The 19,666-nt window shown below is 40.6% G+C and overlaps 1 protein-coding gene across 1 annotated transcript; it reads right to left on the bottom strand.

Annotated features, from left to right (window-relative positions):
- Positions 1-802: 802 nt before the first annotated feature.
- Positions 803-19,400, bottom strand: KCTD20 (potassium channel tetramerization domain containing 20). The gene is made up of 8 exons (XM_081866467.1): positions 19,229-19,400; positions 13,159-13,361; positions 11,756-12,026; positions 10,402-10,504; positions 9,313-9,433; positions 8,722-8,919; positions 7,509-7,619; positions 803-6,478 (listed from the first exon to the last, which is right to left on the bottom strand). Exons 2-8 carry the CDS (start codon positions 13,346-13,348, stop codon positions 6,186-6,188), a joined length of 1,287 nt encoding a protein of 428 aa, XP_081722593.1. The 5' UTR covers positions 13,349-13,361; positions 19,229-19,400; the 3' UTR covers positions 803-6,185.
- Positions 19,401-19,666: the final 266 nt, after the last annotated feature.

The raw sequence follows: 19,666 nt of genomic DNA, 5'->3' as shown, positions 1-19,666 counted from the left end.
GAAGCTTCAGTGAGAAGGTCACTGATGAAATATTTTGCATTTAGGCTTTGTCCACAAAATGTATCTAGAGAGAGGCTATAGGGAGGTAACTCTTATTCCTGCTTTAATATATCCTCTGTGCCTAGTTTGTAATTATTACTGTGCTCCAATGACGTGTCCTACACATGGTGGGGCTAGAGTTTTGCTTACTGGTTAGATAATGATGGGTTTAAAGTTAAATTTCTGGTGCTTGCTGAATGTTGAAAATATGTAGCATACATAACTGGTGCTTTAAAAGCCTTTTTTAAGAAAAAAGCTGTAGAAGGTCTCAGGATAACCTGATTGCCTAGAGAGCTGCCCAGCCAATAACTTGCACAAAAGGGAAGAAAACAAGATTCTTGCATGCCTCTTTGATGTTTCCTTTTGCATTATGACCATTTAGCAAAGCATCTCTGTGCCACAGTGTGACAGATGAGTGCAAGCATTGTGTGTACGTGAGTAAATTGAATTGCAGTACAAGGTGTAATTTTCTGTCTTCTACTGTTGGGAATTTTTGAAAGATTTACTTTGTGTATTGTAGTGAGAATGAATATAGCATATTGTTATAACTGAGGTCGAATCCTTGTTCCTGTAGTCTCTGCCGCAGCCAAGAGCATAGTTGAGTTGCCAGAGGTCACCCAGTGTGCTTAATTAACACTGCCAGTGCAGTGAATGAAGGCTCCCCACAAATAAGGACATTATGCATCAACAAGCTTATGGAAATGAGAATTAAGCATTTGGGAACTTGGAACATCAGTCTGTGAACCATTTTCTTTTTTTGGGGGGGGGGGGTAAAATCAATGCTGCCCTCTCATAGCAACATTATAACTTGGGTTCCTATGGCTTTGCTTTTTTAAAAAAACACACAACAACACTAAAACAGGAGTATTAACTGAGAAGATCATATATTGGCTGTTGCAAATAATGCTGGCTTCCTTTTAACAATTTTTTAGAGAGCTTCCGCATGATGTCACTGCAGTAAATGTCCTCTTTAATCAGTTAAGTAGTCTGTTGGCACTAATTTAGAGAATTAAGGTTCTCATTTAACCAAGATCTGAAACCCGTATTTAAATCCTGGTTAAACGGGAATCCCAATAAGCCTTAATGACCATTGTAAGTGTCAATGCTTAATGCCAATGCTTAACCACAATTAATGTGGCAGGGAGTGCACAATCCACAGGTGGCTGCCAATCTCATGTTCCTAGCTCTTGTCACCCTGCAGCAGCCCATAGTAAATTCTAGAGAAACTGTTGCCTTTCCGGGGTGGCACATTTCTTCTTCGAAAGCAGTTTTAGATCTAGAAGCCAAACAATTACACAGCTTACTCATAATGCAAGTTGGTATCATTTTTCTGTTTCCTGTTCTACTGAGGTATTTAGTAACGCTGATGTCTCTCTGGCACAACAAAAAGCTGCAAAATACTACATTTTTGGCATGTCTGGGTACAGGAGAAAATTCCTGGCTGAGACTTAAGATGAGCAATGCTGCCAGTTGTGTGTGATTATTAGCAGAGTATTGCACTTAGGTACTGCTTAACCAATGTGCCTGGGTTCCGCCTTATGGCCGATTAAAATTGATTTTGTATCTGCATACAGCTGTAACTACTTGCAGTGTAAAATTTCATATACTTTGTACATGATTCTGGGGTTTTGTGTGAAGACCAATTTTTATGGAAGTGTCTTTGCATTCTGAGCTGTTTAAAATACTTCCTCAATAAATGTAGTTTTGCTAATGTTTTGTGAGTTATTTGAATTGAAAAGCTTATTGTTTGTAACAGATGACACTGAGGTAATCAAAGGGGGTGCCTGGATGTATTTGCTCAGTGTGTTGATTAGGTGCAGTAAGAGTGAATAATGAGCAATAGACATGTTCACTTATTCCAATCGCTGAATTCCCCCCCCCCCGACATCTTCATTGAAAGTTGAAAAAGTACATAATTATATGTGCACTAAACATGGTGAGACGTACATAAGAGAAAAATGAAAAGAGAAACAGCACCTGTATAAAAGGGAAAATAAAGGGGGGAGGGGGAAAACCCAATTCCAGTTGCTGAGTTTTTGAATTTAAGTTTTGGAAATAGCACAACTTAGGCAAGGGAAGCAGAATAGAAAGGGATACAGAGCACTGGGCGATTACTGGGAGGGATAGGATGGGGAACTGTAGATGAGGCCTGTCTCTCAAAAGAAAGTGTCTCAAAAACCCTTTTCGTTATGCTTGAGAGCACCTATGAGCATCCTCCTTCTCAGGCATGTGTTTTGCAAACTTTTGTTCTAACATGAAATATCTTCAGGGTTGCTTCACGTGTGTTAAAAGAGTTAGTGGAGGCACCAGGTGTTTCCTGTTACACCGGATGTGGCTATAGACATTCTTTATACCATGTGTACACACAGGTGGGGGCTGGGGCCAGTGTGGCTCCCTCTGGAGAGTACAGGTAGGGCCACACTGTTCTTTAGCAGCAAGGTAATGCAAAGAAAATGCTTTTCCAAACCATATTCAAGATGACTAGAAAAACAACCACCAAAGAGACAACACAGGATTAGAAACATAACGCAGCAGATAAAAGGAAACACTTTGAAATCTAAGACACAGGACGTAAACAACTACCAGAAAAGTATTTAAAAATTTTTTATTTAAAGGTATGATAATGTAAACACTGAATATTGAACAAAATAAAAAAGGAGAAACTTGTTTTTGTGCCTTTTTAATTATAGATAACGGAAGAGGAAGTAAATCACCCCAGAATAGAAATATCCCATTAGTCCAATATTCCTAGTTGGACAATGCTATATAATACTTTTTTTATTATTTTGCATCAGATATAAATACATTGTTTCTTTGGGAAAGCAACCTATTATTTGTGAAAAGCTTTTAGTGCCTTATATTGGCTCTCTGAATGTTTAGTTATAATTTGGAGTAAGTGTAATCTTTGAAGTCAGGTTTGACTTGGTTTGCAATGGGCATCCTTCAAGTTCATTGGGGTTGCCTCACTTTTTAATTTCTTTGTTTTTGGAATCCTAAGAGTTACCTCTCATTTTCTGTGGCAGTTGTCTTTGTTTTTGCCTATACTAGTGTGTCTGCTGCAGCAAATGTAAAATGTGAAGGGCAGCTATATGTTCCATGAACATGCAGCAGACATGATCATGTTGTTATAGCCATTGTGGGCTCAGCATGCATCCCTGAATGTCTAGAAACATGTATCTGACTTTCAGCACTTTCTTTTGGAAACACCAATGTAGCTGCAGCAAACATGGCTACTGTATGAAATTGTAATCTTCTAAGCAGCTACTCTGAAAATTCATAGGTTAGAGATTTTATCAAAAATTCTCACCACCCTCACAGGTAAGTAGTTTCTGCAAAGGACAAGCACATCAAACCAGCTGTAAAAGTGGTTCAATTTTCTATCAATATTCAGTGCATTTGTGGGAATGGCTCTTACACACATGTGAGAATGGCAAACTTAGCTTACCCAAATTTTTGAATTTAATACTGGAAGTATTCTCCAATAATTTTCATGCTGGAGTTTCTTTCAATGTTGACACCTGTCTATAAATCACCCTATATTTTTCTAATTAAATATTTCTAAAAAGACCACCTTGCCTTGTGGACAGCACAAGTAGGGCAGCTTTTGAAAAACGTTGCTGTAGGCACTTTCGTGAGAGGTTGAATGGCTGTTTAAATAAAATAACTGGATCAGAAATGATAAAAGCTTCCTTGATACAGTTCTAAGGCTGCAAAACTATGCACACTTTCCAGAAAGCCCCTTTGAACATAATGGGGCTTACTTTTGAGTAAGCATGTATAAGATTGTGCTACAAGTCTGTTTTAACATCTTCAACAGTGTAACAATAGCTTGTAACAATCTTGCTTGGAAATAAAACAAAAAAGTTTAATTGAAAATTAAAAAGACCATTTGTTACATAAATTAGTGACCTTGGGCGATTCTCCCTTCACTGGAAGTATAAACTCGATTTATTCTGACTCTGGAAAGCTATCTCCACTATCTGGCAATATCTATTCGCTTAATTCCTCTAAGCAGATCCCAAGTAGATGGCATTTGTTCTTTTGAGGCTCTTAAAAGAGAGATATTTGGTGCATTGATTTTTTAAAAAAAGTATATAATTGCAGGTGCTGATAGTTGCAAAGTCCTCTACATGTCAATTCAGACCAGCATTATACACAACCTGTTCTACAATCACACTTAAGTTGCTGAAAATTCTGGACTTCAGGTGTGTATTTGCTTTCTTCTGCAGTAAGATTCTTCATTTGAATGTGTCAAAAGTTTTTTCTCTACTTTGCAGAGGATGGGCTAAGCTTTTGAAGCACCTTAATGTAATGGGCAGGTATAACTACAGTGCATAACTCATATAACAGCCAATTCCCATTCAAACTACCAGCATGTTTCCCTGTACACCAGGGGTCAGCAAACTTTTTCAGCAGGGGGCTGGTCCACTGTCCCTCAGACCTTGTGGGGGGCCAGACTATATTTGGGGGGGGGGAATGAACAAATTCCTACGCCCCACAAATAACCCAGACATGCATTTTAAATAAAAGGACACATTCTACACATGTAAAAACACACTGATTCCCAGACCATCTTTGCCGAATTTAGAAGGCGATTGGGCCGGATCCAGCCCCCAGGCCTTAGTTGCCTACCCATGCTGTACACTGAAAGCTAACATACTGGTGAGAAGTGCTAGCTTTCTTCATGTTAGGAACTTTTAATCTTAGGGCATATTTTATTATAAAATCTTAAATCCCACCAAACTTTTTAAAAAACATTGCAAGGTTGGTAATGATCCGAACACCCCAGCACCGAAGAGCAGCATCCTCTGCCATCAACAATCCCAAATCACAGTTTCTATTGCAGCCATTAAAGCTAAACATCATCCAAAATCAAGACAGGCATTTCTGCTACACGCACTGTGAAGCCGTACGGCCCCTGCAGCACTAATACCATGTGCTGTTGTTGAACATTTGAAGAGGTTCAATATTATATTTCGCGCAAGTGGCAGCAAGATGAGAATCCTGGAACAGAACCAAGGAAGTAACACAAAATAGAGAAGATTGGCAGGGCTATGCTGAGAAAACATTGTAATGTTTATGCAATACATCTGTACTGCGCCAAGCACTCTGCACTTGGCTTTGTTGCTGAATCCAGTAGGATTCAGCACTCACTGTAACCTTAAAAGATATTCCTACTAATTTATGACAGTCATAACAGAGAGCAAGCTACAGATACAACATGTAGAGAGAGACACTTCTTCATTTGTATGGCTGAATATAAAGACCTTTAACCCTTTTTCAGAAGACTTGCAGCACAATCCTGTGCAAGTTTAGTTGAAAGAAAAGTCCTACGCTTTTCAATAGGATTTACTCCTAGGTAAACTTGCCTAAAATCACAACTTTTATGGGATTCACTAATGCCATAACTTGTGTCTGGTTCTGTTAGGCTTTTTTCTTTTTTAAAGTATCGGGATGGCAGAGCAACTGTGCCTTGAGTTGAAAACACAGCATTTTGTAGTGCAGATTGGGATTTGGTTTCTTGAAAACTGATGACTCAGAGTGAACTTGTTTGGTATGCCTCTGAAATCAGAGTTTTCAATCTCTTCCCAGCAGGTCCTGGAGATTAAGAAGCAATTTAAGGAGTTGGTGGGACAGCTACTGAAAAGGAAACTTAAAAAGCAACAACACTGGACTGCATAGGCTATCTGTTGTGTAGCTGCACCCAACTGACGGGAAACATAGTTTCTTTATTCTTACTGGTAATTGTCCCAGGATGGTGAAGTCATTATTGCTATAGAGCGTGGCCTATTTGTAACTAAGCGATGGCTGCTAAGCACTAACACAGAACTGTATGTATATTTACACCGTATTTCAATTCAATGAGAACATTTTATTTCTGTTCTTTGACAGGGTGAGATGTAAACTTAATTCCCAGAGTCCACGTTCTCATTGGAGAATACTTGGGAGGCCTCAGCAAATGATGTAATAACACTAGTCCTTTCTACGTATGTAGACTGTATTTAGAGAATAGAGCAATTATGGTAATGCAATAGCTTTTAAGAGATCCACTTGTATGAAAACTAGCAGCAGGCCGATCTGGATATTCAGTCCTGAGCCAGTCAATCAACCAAATCCATTTGAGAAAACACTGCACTTTAGCTACATTATTCCGGAAGATCATTAGGATCCATTTGAGAAAATGGTGCATTCAGTCTGTCAAGTTCATCCACCTGGGGCGGATGATGCAGCATAACTTCCTGGTCTTCCGCCACATCTTCCCCCACCGCCACGAGGTTTGTTAGAGATTTGCTTCTAACGCACTGGAAGTCAACATGGCGACTCTTTCCCTCTTCCTTTTCCCACGACATCTGGATGAATGGGCGTTGCACATAATTATAGATAACTTCCGAGCGCCCTCCAGGCCTCCTCTTCACTTTCTCTTTACAGGTGGGGTAACCTGAAACAAATATTTTGGCACTGTTAACCATCTCGGCCCAGGCCCTGTGAGCAGCCCAGAATCCTCAGAGTTCAGACTAGGACTGTGCTGATGAAACTGTATAGGCTGTATACACAACACTGTTTAAAGTGGATTCAAAGCGCCCCATGGGCGCATGTTTTCGTGCCACCCACATGGCATTGTCCTCATCCAAATGGCAGCCTGTGCTCCCTGTCTCTCCAACATTTAATTTAGATTGTCCTGATCTGTGGGCAGTGCAGTAAGCAAGGGGAATAGGAATACAGTATAAAACTGATTTGTTTCCCAACTGTGGATGAACTGAAGCACATTGTGTTAGTGTTGTTCTTGTTGTGTGTGTGGCGATGTTTTGCTGGGTGTCATCTATCAACACACACCCTGGGTGCAACACATACACACAGTTTAAAAAAAAAAAAAGTAACCTGCCTTGTGCAAGTCTGGTATACCTGAAAACGTGTATCTCAGAAATACAATAAAAATTGGCAGTGCACACAAATGAACAAATACTGTGTGCACTATTTGTGCAGTATGGACTTCAGGTTTCCAGAACTCAAGGAACACTGTGAAGAGGGGACAACAAAACATTGTACATCTGCCTCCTAGAGTGGATGGAAAACACTGAGGCAGAGATCAATTGAAAGCACTCATGTGGGTGAACAAACTTCCCCAAAGCACACATGGAAAAACAGGATCTGAACAACCCACGTGTGCATTAACACTGGTGTGTACACAGCCTTCAGCCCAGGGGTGACTGCCAAATAGCATCTCCAAATGAAACACAGCTAACCCCAGGGCTCTTGCCAGCAGCATCAGATACAGGCAACGTTTAGGGCTGCAAAAAAAGGTTAGTCGTGAAATTGGTGACCCAAAATCGAAGGGTTGCAGAGCAGCAAAGTTAGTACATGGGTGACTGAGCTATCTGTTAGTAGACCCAGTAAATGCAGAGTTGCTACAGGAAACTTCTGGCTTCTTTTGAAAAGCTTTTGCTATTCAGAAAACACTTGTTACTTGCCTTCAATGCCAATTCGGATGTTTTTCAGGCCACGTTCTTTCAAAACCGTTTTTGCTACATCCCGATTCTCAATGTACTTGAAGAATCTGTAGAGCTTAGAACTATACAGAACTACAACAAAGAAAACAATATTTTAAAAATCTGACAGCGGTAGCAGTGGCTAGTTTGACAGGTTAGCAGTTTTTTTTTAAATGAGGAGAGCACTGGGAGGATGGTTAAAACTTTTGACACTAGCAATTTCACACGTCCTGGGATGTTCACTGGTTCTAAAATCTGTTTTTTGCCATTTTTTAATTAATATTTTGTGTAAAACCACTTAGAGGTTGATATATTTTTTAACGGTATAAGAATCTTGTTAATTAAATAAATATCGCAATAATACATAATAATAATGCCGAATAATAAATAAATAAATAATCATCTGTGATATTGAGCACCATTTGCTAGAAAGGCAGAATACACATTTCTCAAATAATATTGGGTTGCATCCTGACTTCACCTGCCACATATGGAACATATCCTTCTGTCCATGGAGGGAAGATGACAGGTCCGCCTCCCATACCAAGCGGATGTTTGGAAGGCACAAGGGGAATTGGTAAGTTGTCTCTCCCACCTCAATCCAATTTAATACATAATAATAAATAAATATTCTGCAAACCATTAATAATAGCAATGCAAAAATTTGCTTCAGAAAGAACTGCTTCCCCACATGGCAAATTTGTTGTTAAGAGGGAGGGTATGATGAATTAAGATGCTTGGATCCTGAGCAACATATGAACAAAAACTACAGATTTACTACATGTATAGATTACGGGGTTGGTGGGCATTCAGCCTACAATCTTACATCTAGCCATAGTTCTTAAACTCTGTAATCAATTGGACTTTATGTGTATAACCAGACACTGAAATGCAAAGATTTTTGGGAATGAGCCTCTGCACAAGGCAAAAAAGAAATTCCTATCCATTTCTTATTCATTTAACAATTTTATATTATCCTTATAACATTTTAAAAAGTTAGACAATAAGTATATAGTTTGGAATTTTTTGGTTGGTATAAATCACCCCCATTGTAACTGTATTTTCTTTCTTTTTCCAGCCTTTGCTAAGACGACACACACCATGTATACCATGTGGTGGCCTAAGTTGGTTTTTAAAATAACTTTCTAGAAATTGTATTATTTATATATAAAAAAATTAAATGCAGATCCCTTACTTTGTGAGTATTCTTCTCCCATTGGAGGTGGGTAGTCTTCATCCCAGTCCACTATGTCTTCATCCGTTAGCACCACAATGTGACACTCGCGTTCTCCCTTCTTGGCATTGCCCACCATTATAGGCAGAATCAGCTCCTCCAGATAGCAGTCAAACTGCTTGTGAGCCCCATCGTTGGACAGCTCATGCAGTAATGCACCTAACAGGAAATAAGTCACATGTGAGCCCTTTGCATCCAGCTGGAAGGACATTAAGAGGAGCACTGCTGCATCAGGCAAATGGTCCAGGATCCTGTTCTCAGAGTGGCCAACCAGGGGCCTCTTCTGGAAAACCCGCAAGCACAAGATCACTCTCCCCGCCTGCGGTTTCTAGCAACTGGTATACAGAAGCATTAATGCATCTGACCACAGAGGCATAGCATGGCCATCATGGCTAGTGGCCATTGATACCTTCTTTCAAAGCCGGCTAAGAGATAGTCAGAGACCCAACTCCCTATGTCTCAAATGCCACCCTGACTAGCAGGGTCTGGAGCGGAACGGCCTCGACATGTGCAGCATTTGCCCACCGCTCCTTCGAGTTTGGCCACACTTACTTAAGTCTTGACATTTGATTGTGTTGAAATCAAAGTTGATGCAAAGGTAGTCACACGTGTCTCTGAGATCCGGAATAGAAATCCCATCGGGACAGTTAATGATTCCAGTTTTGTAATAATCCTGAAAGGAAAGTGCAGCTGTGTTTATTATTGCTCTTGTTTATTTCACTTGTACCCTGTTCTTCCTTCCAAAAGTATGGAGGGATGCACCCAGGGCACCAGGCAGCCTCCTACCTGGTTATTGACTAGGGAGTTCGACTCTTAGAACAGTAGAGTTGGAAGGGATTGTGAGGGTCATCTCTGCAATGCAGAAATCTTTTTGCCCAACATAGGACTCGAACCCACAGCCCTGAGAGCCTCATGCTCTACCAACTGAGCTATCTCATGACTCCGATCTAACATAGATGAATGCGTCTTTTAAATCATTGTGTTTGTTTTTTAAAGCTCAACATTATGAATTAGCACCATATTCTACCATGACACCAGAGCTGGCATAGTTGCCCCATATTCCATCAGAGTATCCACTGATCAGATTCCCCTGGATTCGCTCCTTCCCTTCACCATTGCAACCTGCTTATTCACCTGCCTGTCACTCTGGCCTTCAAGGGGATCATCAAGCAAACCAAAAAGGTGGAGAGGAGGAGGAGGAGGTGCAGGAGCCTCTGCCTCTTTGCTCATTGGCTGCCTGGCAACCGAGCAGGTGGGAGCAATGACAATGAGGTGGCAGAGGAGCAGCAACAGCTGCCCATAATGGCCATGAGGTGGTAGACTCACTGAGGGAGGGGGCCACCACTGGGTCCAAGGACCTCCCCAAACCTGGAGCCAGCACTGTGTACATATACCATGAACGAAAAACATTACTAGTTATATGGGACAATGCAGAAAGTGTTATTCCCAACAATACACAATATAAGTGATAGGCGCTGTCTTAGAAGTAAGAAATAGGAAGGAAACGGGAAAGAAACAGATCTATAAATAAAGCAGAAGATACATGAGAAGCTCAAAGTTCCTTTGAATGTGAAGGCAGGAATAGGAACTTTACAAACTGGAGGAAGAACCCTACTTCTGCAACTTTGGGGGCTTCCTCACCAGCACAGTCCGGAACACCGTGGAGCTAATTCCATCCGCAATCTCATATTCACCCTTCTCATTCGGCCGAGTGAAGTTATATTCTCGTCCTGGTCCAAACATTCTGAAATGATAATCCATACATGGGTTTAAGATGGCTGTCTCCAAATGCCAGCTGGTGTGTTGAAGTAAACAGAGCACATTGAAACTATCTAAATAAAGAACTATGTCAATCATGGCAAGTGTTTCTTTGAGAATGCAGTAATTATTAAGCCCTTTAATAAGGAGATGGATGGCATTTTACACAGCTGAGAAAATGGCATGCAGTTCTCAAAAGTTCAGATGTCATAATCTGAGAATGAACTGTGTGCCCACATAATTCCATTTTGCTCCTGCCTCCATGCATCCAACTTTGACACTTATATCCTTAATTCCTAAACCAGGAAATGAGGGTTTACATGCTGCCTTCAAACCTGGATACAATCAGGATCTGACCACTGGACATGAATTAAAATAATCTAAAAATGTGCTGAGACTGGCTATGTCTCTTCATTCACAAAAAAAGCAGCCACAGGGAGGTTGCGGGTGAGTGGGAAGGAATCCAGATCAGGATGTTGTTACGGGGGTGGGGGTGGGGGTGGGAGAGCTAATGTCACACACCAGCGTCTTGCTGAAAATTGCCCCCATAAGCTGCTATTTGCTCTATTAAAAATAAAACTCAGTTGGGACAGGCACCAGTAACTGGGGGCAGAGGAGAATTAGAAAAGGGTTAAACCACTATTCCTCTCTTTGTGGCTGCTTTTTGTAAATAAAATGAAAATGTATAAAAGCCTCTTGTGGTTTGATCATAAGACAAGGATAAGGAATCTGTGGTCTTCCAGATATTGCTGGACTACAACTCCCATGGTCCTTTAGCATTTGTCAGGCTGGCTGGGACAGACAGAAGTTGTAGTTCAACAACTTATGGAGAGCTAAAGGTTCCTTATCCTTGCCATAAGATTGCTCATATCTAGACCAGTGAGTGGCATTCAACACATAATCTTTGAGATGTCTCATAAGGTCAACGTACCATGAACATCTCCAGCGGAGCCTTCATTCTGGTCCCTCATGCTAAACCCGTTTACTTGGGAGTTATCTGATTTCACTGGAATGCATTAACAAGTTAAATGCAAATAACCTCATGAAGTGGAACACCTTCAAATTCCAATGGGAATGATGAGGACAGAATTCTAAAGCTAGGTGGCCTTCCAAAATTACAAACCATCCTCCTAACCCTATTCAGACCGCAAAGCACACCCTATTAGCAGCAGTAGCGATACACTTTGTTTCCATTTAAGTGGTCTGCAAGGTTTAAAAAGGTAATGAAGACACTTACCTTCCTAACATAGTATCAGGATGAGCTGTGAAAATCTGGGGATTTACAACAAATCTAGTGCCATCAACGACAAGAGTCACTTTCTCTGGCGCTTGGACTTGCGTACTGTTGTTCAAGCTGCTACAACCACTCCCAAACTGCTCTTGGCTAGTAGTGTAATATTCGAGGTTTCTTTTACTCCCCACTTGGAAGAAAATGCCTTTGGTGTCTTCAAGAGTGTTAGAACACTGAGGACTTGCTGGATGGGAAGCATATCTGAACTCTGCATGATCTAAACACAGCAGATGAAAGCCGCAATTGAGTTAAATGCATTAGACAGATTACCAAAAATAAGTGATCTATAACAAAAGTTTAATAACCAAATAGGCAGCTCTGTTTAGGGAAGCTTTTAATGTTTGATGTATCACAGTATCTTAATATTCTTTTGGAAGCCGCCCAGAGTGGCTGGGGAAGCCCAGCCAGATGGGTGGGGTATAAATTATTATTATTATTATTATTATTATTATTATTAGTGACAATACAATGCTAAGAGAATATGCACCACTGACGTAGTAGATTACTAAAACACCCTGACACATCTGTAAACAGCAGTCTATGACACACAAATCAGCCATGTAAACACAATCTGATCATACACATACAGGTATTGGTATGTTCAAGTTAGCACACTCACATTTCACAACCATGCTCTCCTTGATGATATTTCAATCTATTCTTCCTTCCATCTGTTTTCTGTCCCATTCCCCCTTAGTCAGCATCCATGGCCAGTAAGCACAGTCTTTATAGGACTTGAACTTACTGTTTTATTTTTTTATGTGTAGGGTGGGAAAGTCCCCCCTCAGCTTCTGCAAACCTTAATGTTTCCCCAAACCTTGGCGTCCCTCTAAGCCTGCTGATACCTCCCCCTTGGGCATGGGTGGTGCTGTTTTGGCTACACATGCAACAGACATTCACAGCCCAGTTCTTTTTAACATTTCAAACACCATCTTATGTAGGAAGAAGGAGGCTGATCATGGCGAGGGAAGGGGTTAGGGTTAGCTTAAAACTAAAAATTCCCTCCATCCCATGCAGTGATCCCTATGAAAATTCCATTTCCTCCCCGTGATATTTGGCATAGGAGGGAGGCAGTTTCCTTCTCTACAAAATAACAGCTTGGTGATGGTGATTTTAATTAGGGCTGTGGCATGGGAGGAAAGAGCTTCACCCTTTCATGTGTCATGGTCCCGCTCCTAATTCGGTCTCCTCTCCAAAGCTGCTATTTAAAACAAATAAACAATAACAGCAACAATATAATGACGCAATGCTCAAAAGATTCATTTAGTATCATGTGTAGTTGATCTGAAAAGGAGCAACAGGGAGGTGCTGTGCGTTGCACATTCTACAGCAAACACTCTTGACTTTACCATGATTTCTGCATAGTGGAGACATGGTAATGGTTTGCCCACACTGTTTCTGGCTGCTTTCTCCTAGATCATGGATTGTAGAAGTCATGTTTTCGGCCAGCTGACAAGATTCTTGATTGCTTGATCGGTCCATTCCAGTGGCACGATTAATACTCATTTGAGGCATCCGTAATTCAAAGTGACTGCCCATCTGGAGAAAAGTCCTGTAAGGAAGAAATGGTAATGAGAGTTACATCTGGAAGAAAGCTCTTCACCTGATGTGGCCTAGGGGGGGTGGCCCACACCTATGTCCCATCAGCCCCAGCCAGCAGGGCCAATATTCAGGAATGATGGGAGTTGCAATTCAATAACATCTTAAGAGAACCAGATTGCCCATCCCTGCTATAAAGTTTACAGAGCTTGCAATCCCTAGCATACATGTGGGAGTAAGCCTCACTAAATTCAGTAGGACTTAGTTTTCAGTATATATTTGTAGAATAGGGCTGGTTTGTTAAGGGCAGCTAGGAATTCTATGCGGGGATAAACTAAAGTGCCCAGACCTCTGAGAGAAAGATTGCGCTTTGAATGTGCTTTGAAGTTATAATGTGTACAGAAAAACCAACAACAGTGTTCCTCTGTCCAGTTTTAATATAGGAAACAGCTGTTACCACATTGCTTGGTGCTGGGGGGGGGGGATATCCTAAGGCTTGCTGTGTTAACTGCCAACATGGACCACAATATTACATGAGCAATATTTAACACCACTCTGGAAGTCTAATGAAATGCCCAATGGCTTTTCCTATTCTGCATCTAGCGGTCTAATGTTAGCAAGACTTAATCACACTGTTGACATATTATCCAGTTTCTGTATACATAACCTTAAAACTGTGCCCTAGAAACATAATTTGCACCAAGAGGCAGAGGGGGACTTGAGGTCACCCTCTGAATGCCACTGTGTTTTTTCCTCCTTTAAACACAGAGTTACTCACTACGTGGCATATAAAAAGTGTGTGGGCTGCAATGGTTTTTCTTCTAGAGATCCGCCTCCTTATCCCTGCATCTCTCACTCCTACAGTCACCCCCTTATCCTTATTTGACATCTGCAGCATCACAGCCAGGGCAGGCTGAAACCAGCAGCAAGAGGAGCTATTTTCGGTCAATGAGCACCAAGCCTTCAGTAGTCAGTGGTGTGTGTGTGTGTGTAAGGAGGACTCAGCTGAGCATAAGAAATTGTGCCTTTGGAGATGGGGATTGTGAGTGAGGGAAATAGATCAGTGGAGAATGGGTCATTCATTGTAAGCACACAGTTATGCAAAACAGCATGTTTGCATTAAACAAGACCTCCTTTGACTTCTTGTTTTCACAGGAAGGTTTGTAGTAAATGAGGCTGTGCGCACACCCCCATTTACTTGGCATCCAGTGAGCTCTGGGAAGCAAGGGTACGTATGTCACAATCCCTTATCTACTTTGTTGTTTCTTGAGAAACACTGCAATTCCCCTCAAACCAGCTTTGATCCAAATTGAGAGAAAGAACAATGTAGCTGTCATTGGCAGTATTCCCCAAAGCCTTTCCTCCCATATTTCTCAACAGGGCAAAATAACACAAACATATGTTGTTCAATTCAAAAAGATTACCGTATTTTTCACTCTATAAGACGCACCAGACCACAAGACGCACCTAGTTTTTGGAGGAGGAAAACAAGAAAAAAAATATTCTGAATCTCAGAAGCCAGAACAGCAAGAGGGACCGCTGCGCAGTGAAAGCAGCAATCCCTCTTGCTGTTCTGGCTTCTGGGATAGCTGCGCAGCCTGCATTCGCTCCATAAGACGCACACACATTTCCCCTTGCTTTTTAGGAGGGGAAAAGTGAGTCTTAATAGAGCAAAAAATACGGTAATTGTCAATGAAGAAACTACAAATTATTACATCCTTTAGAAACGATGACAACAACAATGCTAATTATGTATATATTTCATTTTTTTATCTCACTTTTCCTCCAGGGAACACAGGGCAGCAATAGATGCCCTCCCCTTTTATTCACACAACAACCCTGTGAGGCCAGTTAGACAAGAGGCTGGAGACACATCACTGGCTTAAAATGGACCTAAGTTGTTCTTTTTCTCAGTTCAGAATGAAGCTGGCTTAGGGGGAAACACATCAAAAGACAGTATTTCCTAAGAAATGACAGGATAGATACAGAATAGATATGGAATGACAGGATAGATACAGAACAGATATGGGTTGAGCCTAACACCATGTTGACATTGCTTCCCAAATCAGCAATGGGAGCACACTGGATGCAAAGTAAACAGGAGTGTGTACACAGCCTGAGAGAGCATGGTATGTCCAAGGTCATGTACAGTGTGGGTGAATGGCGAGATCTGAACCTTGATCCAGGATTCTGCACTGACATGTGCAGGAATTTCTGATCAAGAGCCAAGATTCCTTCCCATCACAGCATCACAGTCCCTTGTACCCTATTCCTCCAAAAACACAGGAAACAGCAGCTGCATTGGGAAGGAGAATTCTGCAGCTTGAGCAGGCCTGCAGACTGCTCTTGATCCTTGCTATTCTAAGCCGAGATAGCCGATCCTTGCTATCTAATATTCCTTTTGCACTTACATCTCAAAGTGTTTCTAGTCATCTCCTGTCGTTTCTTTTCCCCTTTCATGATTACCTTGCATGCCTTAACCCCACCTTTCTATGTCGAGGCTTATTATTATTAAAAACATTTAACTTTTGCCCCCCTTCTTAATTTCCATAGTTTATCCTTCACAGAGCTATAATCCCCAGCCTCTTTAACAAACTACGGTCCCCAGGATCCTCTGTGCGCTGGATGCGATTTAAATGTATTGTGTGGATCAGTCTATCTGCCATCCATTTCCTCTCTTCCCTTCTCTTTCTGTACTTTTCTCTCGCCTCCATCTTCATTCTCTATCCAGTTCTGGCTGCTAAGCATGAGAGAGCCAGTGTAGCATAGTGGCTTGAGTGTTGGACAGGTACATGGAAAACCAGGGTTCAAATCCCCACTCAACCATGAAGTTCACTGGGTGAATTTGGGCCAGTCTGTAACTGAAGCGTATGTAACCCGAGGTACCACTGTACGTCACTTTGAGCTCCTTGGAGAAGATAGTGGGATATACACGCAATAAAACCATAAGTGTGCGCTTGCAACTGCGCATGTGGGGAGTAGCCACTGTTCCAACCAAAAGGCTACTGTGTCATGAGAGAAACTTTGGACAGATAGCGGACTCTTCTTTTATATCTGCACATGCTCGATTGATTTAGTATGTGTTTGTAGTCTAAATGGGCTTGGATCCGATTCCAGAGATTGTGTGAACAGTCCCACCCTCTTTCAGTCACTGCAGCTCCCTATCCTACCTGCCCCGGCAATTATTTCAAATGCAATTATTTCAAAACATAATATGAAAGGTTATCCGGCCCTAAAAATGCCATAATAAACCTAGAAATAAACTTCAGTACTGAAAATGTCACCAATTTAATTACTGTGCAGTACAAAGCTCATAAACAGCTCAATGCAAAGCAACCCAGCCAGATAGGCAGGGTTTAAATAATAAAATTATTATTATTATTATTATTATTATTATTATTAAGATAACAATCAACACAAATTTTAGATGAAACTATGTGGTTATACTACCCACTCCAGCAGCTAAAATCCTAACAAAACCAGGCAAATCCACTCTAGAACCAGCAGAAGCCAAGAGAACTAGACACAACTGACTGAAATGACCCCATTTGTTTATTTGATGAATACGCCCTCTTTTCTCCATGGAGTTCAGGACAGAAAATACATCGTCATGTTTTCAATGTGACTCATGCCCTATTTTCCCATGTTTTTCCTTGCAACAATCCTGAGAAGGTCGTTTACACCAAAAGCTAGGCCCAAGGTCACCCAGAACTTCATGGCAGAATTGGAGATTTGAACCTCGGTTTCCTGTGACCTGGTTCAACACCTCAATCACTTTCCACAATAAAATCTAAATTTCCATAAGTATAGCTAATGTGGGGCGGGGGTAAAATAGGAAGACGTTCTGTTGTTAAAAAGACATTCTAGATTATGCTAGAAAGAAAATAAAGTTCAATCACATCTTCATCTCTGGGCCATCTTGCCATGTGAGGTAAAACTGATGACTGTGCAAGCAATTGCTCCCAGGCTCCAGAATTCCTCTCTGATGAAACTGTTTGGCTTTCTGGCTGCTTCCAGATGACATGTTTATTGTGCTTTATTTGCACAAATTTTGTGACGAGGTTAGACTGCACCAGCTATTTATTGAGTGTTTGTTCCATTTGTTTCTGGGGAAGTTATACGACCACTGCAAAAAGCAATCATTATCACACACTTTGCCACTACATTTCCCTACGACTTTCCTTATCGCAAAAAAGTCTCGATTTTGGGGAAGTGGTTTGCTGCACAGTAACAAGCCAAATATTCCAGCCTGAATTTGTTGTTATGTGATTGAATCCCATCTGAAAAAAGCACCCCATATTTCATGAAAACCCTACTGTTTCAGAAGTCATTTGGGGAAACGGTATACTGACAATGCACTGATATTGCAAATTGTTACATCTGTACTAGTGACTTTTTATTTTAAAATATTTTATTTATTTTTATAACGTTTTAGGACAGTGTGGCATTTAAGTGATCAGTTTGTGTTTTATTTTTTATTTGGTTGTGTGTGTCTATGCACATGCATTTTATTAACAGCCTTATGTTCAAGCAACAGAAAAGCAGAAAATGGAAGTTCTCCTGGCACCTTTAGGCACTGGGCAAAAACGTTCCTTTTTAAGCAGGACTTTGGTGGATTTGATTGACACCCTATGCCCTTTTTAAAAAAAAATGGGAGGGGCAGTAGGGCAGTATATAAATTCAATAAATAACAAAAATAAATAAGCAGGATATAAATATTTTAAAATAAATTAACAGTGGGAGAGAACTTTCCTAGGAGCAGCATCATGTCAATTATGACATCCATTGTTACATCTAATAAATTTCCTCAATGTTGGGGGAGATAGCTTCTTTTCCTTCATGGAAGGAGTGGTTATGAAAAGTGTTTGGAACTTCAAACAGGTGGGGTGGAGAGACAGGTGTCCTTATGGTGTCCTTTTATGGTATATTGGAATCAGCATGATGCAATAGCAGGAATCCCTGGGATTCCTCGTACTTACCTCAAAAACACGTTTAAAAATAAAATAGAAATAAAATAGAAATGTAATTGAAATTAGTAAGATTTTAGAACACAGAAATAAAGAAAATCATCCAACCATCAATTCTAGCACACAGGGGGCCACCTAAATTATATAATTCGGTATTTGAAAAATCGGTATTAGTAACTGTATTATAAATTGGTATTGTTATAATGAGGCTATTACTAGAATGTAATTGAAAACTAATTTAAAAAATTATATATTAAAAAATAGAAATAAATAATTAAAGGTGCAGCACACAAAACAAGTATTTTTTTTTCCATGGGACAGGATAAACAATGTTGGGATTTCTACCAATGGGGACTGCAAAAAAAAACACCACCACCACACTGTAAGCTGTTTATGGATTGTAGAAGACCTATTAACAGATTTCCATAATGTTTTAACAAAGGATTGTGAGAAACTGTACACAATGCTTGCTGCCGGTTGGTTTTACGCTGCTCTCTGGCAGCTATCCAGAGGCCTGCACTAAACATGGAGCAGGGACTTCGTTCCAGCACAAAATAAAACAGGATGCTTTCTATATGCCAAAGCAAATAATTTTGCCTTTACAGGGGCACCTTTTATAACTACACACACTGAACTTTTCCAGTTCTTAAAAATGCCAGTTTTGGGACTTCATCACAATTCTTATTTTCACACATCTTAATTATATAATCTGCATTTAAGACACCAGAAACCTCACACATTTGCATGTTTATGTTTTCCATTTTTTAAAAAAAATGTTCTAAGTTTTGGCTATAATCACAAAAGCTCTGAACAACTGAAACACTGATCTAAACAATATCAAATTCTATTACCGGAATCAGGTTCCCATAGGGACATATACATTTTGAGAGCAAATTAAATATCATCTACTTACCTAGATGTCAGAAAACGGTCCCAGCTGGTCAAAATCAGGTCAAAATCTTGAAATCTACATTTAATAAAGAACGTGGACAAAACCAAGCAGAATAGCTGACAGTTAAAATTGTTTGTGCTCTTGCAATCGAATTCTCCACCCCCTATCTAAGCCCAGATGGTGAGTCATGTACATACTTCAAATTAAGAGTCCCTGCCCAGCACATACAGAAAACAAGAGATGGCATGCCTATAGCCAGAGCCTGGAGTTTGCTCAGATACAAGGAAATAAATAATATGGACATTCCCGGAACGTCTTAAAAACATTAATCAGAACAAATCAGTTTTGCTCTCTACCCAGAACCTATTCGTTGCTGTATTAACCCCTTCTTGACTCAGTTACAGATAGGTAGCCGTGTTGGTCTGCCATGGTCAAAACAAAATAAAAAAATTCCTTCCA

Source organism: Podarcis erhardii, assembly GCF_964252035.2.
Source record: "Podarcis erhardii genome assembly, chromosome: 6".
In the NCBI taxonomy this organism is placed as follows: Eukaryota; Metazoa; Chordata; class Lepidosauria; order Squamata; family Lacertidae; genus Podarcis; species Podarcis erhardii.
Note: the sequence above shows the minus strand (reverse complement) of the source record. Positions and strands in the feature narration are given on the sequence as shown.